This window comes from Chrysochloris asiatica, unplaced genomic scaffold (genome assembly GCF_000296735.1).
Source record: "Chrysochloris asiatica unplaced genomic scaffold, ChrAsi1.0 scaffold00009, whole genome shotgun sequence".
Taxonomy (NCBI): Eukaryota; Metazoa; Chordata; class Mammalia; order Afrosoricida; family Chrysochloridae; genus Chrysochloris; species Chrysochloris asiatica.
The window spans coordinates 7,730,012-7,735,978 of record NW_006408527.1 but is presented as its reverse complement, the minus strand read 5'-3'; the positions used below and the strand labels follow the sequence as shown (position 1 = coordinate 7,735,978).

At 43.5% G+C, this 5,967-nt stretch overlaps 1 protein-coding gene across 1 annotated transcript in view; it reads right to left on the bottom strand.

Moving 5' to 3' along the window:
• Window positions 1–495, bottom strand: part of LOC102830276 (protein transport protein Sec24-like At4g32640-like) — a 7,609-nt gene extending 7,114 nt beyond the window's left edge. The window contains exon 1 of the mRNA XM_006834197.1: window positions 491–495. Coding sequence (XP_006834260.1) covers window positions 491–495 — 5 coding nt within the window. The remainder of the gene's footprint in view (window positions 1–490) is intronic.
• Window positions 496–5,967: the final 5,472 nt, after the last annotated feature.

Below are 5,967 nucleotides of genomic sequence, written 5' to 3'. Positions count from 1 at the left end.
CAATCATTTAAACAACCAAAGGGCACATTCTATAAGCCTGCCTTCTGGCCTCCAGCACACAGCCTTTCTCATTCCATGAGTCTAGAGTCCTCAGCTGCTCCCTGTTTGCATGTCATTATCTGCCTCCATCTCTGGTGTCGCTGCTTCTCTGGATAGAGTTCCACATTCTGCTCGTGCTTTTCTCCCTTGATGGTCCTAGGATGCTCTGTTCCTGGACTGTAAGATTAACTACTCCCCCCTTTTTTGTTACGAAACTTCTACCTTTACAGGAAAAACTGTATCTTGAGTTGTTTCTGATCCTGAATTTGTAACCTGTTACTTGGCGCTGTGGGATAATGCACTGGATTGCAAGGTCTGTTTGAACTGCAAGGTTGGTGATTCAGACTCAACTAGTCGCTTCTCCGAAACCCTATACAGGGTCACTATGAGTAGGAACCGACTCAAAGGCTGTTCCCAACAACAACTTGCCTAACAAAGCCCATAATCTTACGCCATGCTCTGGAGGAGACCAGCGCGGAACCATGGTGCCTCTCAAGAGGTAGGAGTGAGCATGTTGGATTGATGTCCCAGCTCGAAGTCAAGTCCTCAGGTGATGCAGCTGACAGCTCAACTGTAACCTCAGTGAGAGACCACAAGCACTCAGGTAAGCCTCTCCTAATTCTTGACCCCAGGAAACTGGGAGGATAATGTTTATTGTTTTTAACTGCTGAAGTTTGAGTTATCTGTTGAGTAAAAGTGATAGCTAAATATAGTGTCCAGAAGGGATAAGGAAGCATTGCATTTTAATCGCGATTTCCTCTAAATTAACTGTTGTTGTTAAGTGCCATCTAGTTGGTTCTGACCCTGTATAGGGTTTCCGAGGAGCGACTGGTGGGTTTGAATTGTCCTTGGGGCTCAAACTGACCTTTCGGTTCGGCACGTTATCCTGCAGCGCCATAACTATAAGGCATTAAATGTGTCTTTTTTTATTTTTAAATCAAAGAATAATTTCCTGGCTAAATCAACAGATGGTATTCACAACCATCTAGTTACGGGAACTTCAGTTTCCAATTGTAACCAGATAAAACCCACAGTGAAACACCAAGCCATGCTAAGCAGATTCAAAGAACCTTCTAGACCCAGGAGACAGTAAGAAGCACCAGCAAAGCCCCCTGGCTATTCACCTTCTCTCAGCTACTCAAACACTAATGTAGATAATGCTAGGAAGAGATTTGCAGAAGTAATTGAAGTCCAGATCAGGTGACCTTAAAACAGGGAGATTATCCAATGAGGTGAGTCTTTGAGAGGACTGGGCTTTTCCTGAGCAAGCAGATCCTAAGTATGAGCCAGGTTCAGTGTGAGACAGGTTCTGTTCTGTGGGTCGAAAGACTGAAGCAGGGGCCATAAGGCAAGAAATGCTGGTGGCTCCTAGGAGTTGGGAGCACCTCTTTGCTGACATCCAGTAGGAGAATAAGGACCCTCAGTACTACAACTGCAAGAAACAGAATTCTGCAAATAACATTGTCTGAGCTTGGAGGCGGAGCCTGTGCTCCAGATGAGAGCACATGAATCCATGGACACCGGGCTTGGACATCTGCCTTACAGAACTGTGAACAAATCATTGGATGCTGTCTCAATCCACTATGTGTGTGGTCATTTGCTATGTATGTAGTGTATATAGTAGAAAATGACCACACAGGCCCAACCCTGCCATGGGTTAACACATCACATTTTCTCCACTGGAATCAAGTTATCAGCTGCCAGGCACACTAGTTGCATCAAGTAAAATCTTCCCTAATTAAAATAAAAGTGGTAGAATTCTCACCTCCCATGTGGGCTCAATTCTTCACTAATGCACCTCATGAGTTGCTATTATGCTAAACAGCGTCTAAATGAAGAAGACAAGGAAGAAAGGCCTGATGATCTACTTCTGTAAATCAACCAGGGAAAACACTGTGGCTCACAATCATTCTGCGACATGGGGATGGTGCAGAGCCGGGCAGTGTTTCCTTCTCAAATGGGAGCCAATTTGGCAACAGAAAGCCTACAAATTTTATCAATCTAAAATGCAGGTTTAAAAAGATTCTTGTAAAAACTGCCAAACACAGTCACACTTCTGAATTTTTGGCCATCAAAAATCAAGAGTGTACAAAGTAATGTCTTGGAAAGACAGAAGAACAAAAACCATGTGAAAACCAGATTGCAATGGAATTTGGTTAACACTTCTAATGTTCACCAATAAAATGGGAAAGTCAGGTTTTCTGGATGTTGTTTGTGTGTGTGTATGTGCGGGGGGTGGGGGGTGTTGCTGTGGGGTGTAGTTGGAAGGCCCTTGAATAATTATTATAAATATAAATGGAAGCCTTTAACAATAGCATGAGTGCCAAGGTTTTTAAGCGGCTCCCTGAGGGAACAGGCAGTAGTAAACAAGAAAAAGCAGCAGCAGAAATAGGTAACAGTGTAATAATACAACAGAGAAACTCGACAAAAGGGCTCAGAGGGAAACTATCTGAAAGAAATGGTCAGAGTAGGAAATCCCAGGCGGAAGCACGGGAAATAGGAGAGTGCACTAAGAGGCAGAGACCTTTAGGGGATTTTTAGTGTTAGTTGGTTAAGCCAAAGAATGGCATTTGAGGGCGGGCAGGAAAGCGAGATTTATTTTCCTTGGAAACTGAAAACCAGATCCAAATTCTCATCAGGCCTGAGAATTGAATCTAGAAACAAAAGCATTGAGTCTTCTACAGAAATGTTCATTGAAAGGATTTGTGGATTTCGTGGATGCAAAGTGTTATATAAAATCAGGCAGTGTTGGCTCAGGTAATCTGTTTCTAGGTTTAGGCTGAATGCCCTTTCTTTAGCCTCCTATTATAGGGACTGGCGATCATAATTAATGAACAAAGTCTGGAAGTTTAAAGTTGTATTTCTATGGTTCTTTTCATTACATGTGTATGCAGAGGATATTGTCCAGTAGAGCATTTTGGAAGGATTTTACATTTAGTGGAGTCCTGATGTGGCGCTGTAGGATCAGCACTGGACCACAAGGTCGGTTTGAACTGCAAAGTTGGTGGTTCAAATCCACCAGCAGCTCCTTAGAAGCCCTATACATGGTCGCTGTGAGTCAAAACTGACCTCACAGCACTTATCCACAACTTACACCTAATCAGTTGTAGGATGATCAAAAGTTCGGTGAACTAGGCCTTACAAATTATTATGTGACCTTGGACAAGTTATTAAACTTCTCTGGTCCTTACGGTTTCGTATTTTTAGTGAGGGGTTGTACTGGATAACTTCTGAACTGGAGTTAGGTATCCCTGGGTGATACAAATTGTTAAAACCCTTGTTTATAACCAAAAGGTCAAACATTCAAATTCACCTAGAAGTGCCTTAGAAAAAAGGCCTGGAGATCTAATTCTGAAAAATTAGCCTACAAGAACAGCTCTATACTGACACAAGTGACACACATGGCATCCCCACGAGTCCAAGTGGGGTCGAGGGCAAGATGATGAACTGTTTAAGTGTTGGTTATAGGAGATGGAGCTGTCTGCTGATTCTCCTTTCAGGATCTGTGGACATCCTAAATCCAAGACAGAATATTCAACTTTTGAAAATTCAGAAACTCCATTTTTATCACTTCATTTGGAGGAACTGATTCACAAGGACTCAAAAGATATGGATTTGCAGTCAGATCTCCCGTTTGTTCGCTCTCTGCAGTGACTGTCTGAAGGGGAGGGTCCACTGTACTGAGTCTACCTCTCATTTGGGAGCAGGATCTTCTGTGGAGGGGAGCGTTTCACCTGTCTTTCTAGGCTGTGAACATCTCTTTTGCACCATCCATTCGGCTCTTATGTCCCAGACTCATATTTTGTGGCCAAAGTGATCTTCTCAAAACCAGATGTAGCCATTGCATAATTCACATCCTGCATGTATATTTTGCACCATAGCTGAAATCCTTCAGTGACCGTCCTCAGCTCTGGCACACAGCATCTGGTATGACTGGTTCCCCACTGGCCTCCCCAAACCATCCAGCTAATACGACTGGCCATGCCAATCACCATGAATTCACATGTTCCCTCCTGCCAAAAGGCTTGAGCACACACCGTTCCTGGAATACTCTTCTCTCTCTTCTTCCGTTCGTTAATACTTGCTCATCCTTTAGCCGTCATCTCAAGGTCAGATCTCTTTTAAGACAAGTTCTCCCATCTCCTTGCTCTACTCTTCTGTGACATGTAGCAAACATGCATGTTATCCATTTGAGTATTGGATTCGGTTGTAACCTCCTGAGGGCAGGGACAGTGTATGCTTTTGCTCAGCATTGTATCCTTAGCCACCTTGGTAGGTGGTAGAACCTGTTGCCCTTAAGTTGATTAGAAGTCATGGCAACTCCTTGTATTACAAAACAGAACTGCTCTATGGGCATTTTTGGACTAATCTGTCCAGCTTTCTTTCCAGGAGACACTGGGTGAGTTCAAACCACCAGCCTTTAGATTAGCAGCCACCTTGTGTTACCCAGGCACATTGTTAAGTGCTGTCGAGTCGGTTCTAACTCACAGTAACCCTGGATACAGTTTCCAAGGTGCAGATGGTGGGTTTAAACCAAGGTGCAGCTGGTGGGTTTAGACCTTGGAGTTCGCAGTAAGTGCTTAGCCTACAGCACCACACCAGGAGTCCTAGACAACATGGTAGGTCCTTAGTAAACATTTCTTGAATAAATGGATATTGATAAATTATACTTCTCAAGATGTGTAATTCATCCTTATGGACCATTCCTAGTCCTCTATTCATGCTGGAACAGATGAATCAGATGACCCTTTTCCTATGGACAGTAAAGGAATAACCATGGTCACATTCATTAGCTCACCTTTGTCTTTACTTGGAGCAGGCTTCCACCCTTCTGTTTCCATACTATCTTTTTTTTTTTTTTTTTTTTTAAGGTTTTTACTGTGGATTGAGTGAAAGTTTATAGGGCAGATTTACATTCAACAAATCATACACCATGTTTCATTACAATGATTACGATCCCCTCCATGTACCATCAGTTAACAGTATTTCTCTCTATTCACTTTAACTCTTTTTTTAAAAAAAAACCACTCAGGCATATATAATAATTTACACCACCAAAGGTAACCTTCTGCAAGTCTACCTCCTGGACGCCATCTCTTAGTCCCCCTCTTCCCATGAATCTAGAGTCCTCAGCTGTTCCCTTTCTCCATGTCCCCATCTCTGCCTCTATCTCTGATGTCGCTGCTTCTCTGGATAAGATCCCACACTCTACTTGAGCTCTTCTCCTTTGATGGTCCTAGGGTCCTTTGTTTCTGGACTGTAAGATTAACTACTCCCCTGTTTTTGTTTCAAAACTTCTACTTTTACAATTGTGACCGTCTCAATTAGTCGTAATAGTAATTACTCATTGTTGAATCATAAGAATCTTATCGCCATCTCTTTTAACCATACCCATCTAGACAAGATGAATACTATTCAGTGGCAACTCTTTCTTCCCACACTACACTCTTTCTGGGTCCAAAGTCTTCAGCAGCTCCATCTCCCCACGTCATCATCTCTGCCTCCATCCCTGGCATCACTGCTTCTCTGGGTAGGGTTCCATTCTCCGCTCTTCTCCTTTGATGGTCCCAGGGTCCTCGCTTCTAGACTGCAAGGTTAATCACTCCCCTCCCTTTGCCCCAAAACGTCTACCTTTACATTTCCAGCCCTTACAATCAGTCCTGATAACAGTTATTTGCTATTGTATCACAAGAGACCTATCCGCATCTCATTTCATCAGCCCTGACTAGGCAGAATGGATACTACTCAGTGGAGATTCTACCTTGCTCCTCGCCCTCTGGATCTAGGTTCCCTCTTGAAAGCTTGTAAGCCAGTCACTTCTTACCTCTGTAGCCCCCCACCACCACTCTGGGTAGCCAATGTCCAAGTTGCCCATCCCTGTCCTCTCCATGTGCGTAGGAGGCCCCCCCACACTATTAAACTAAACTC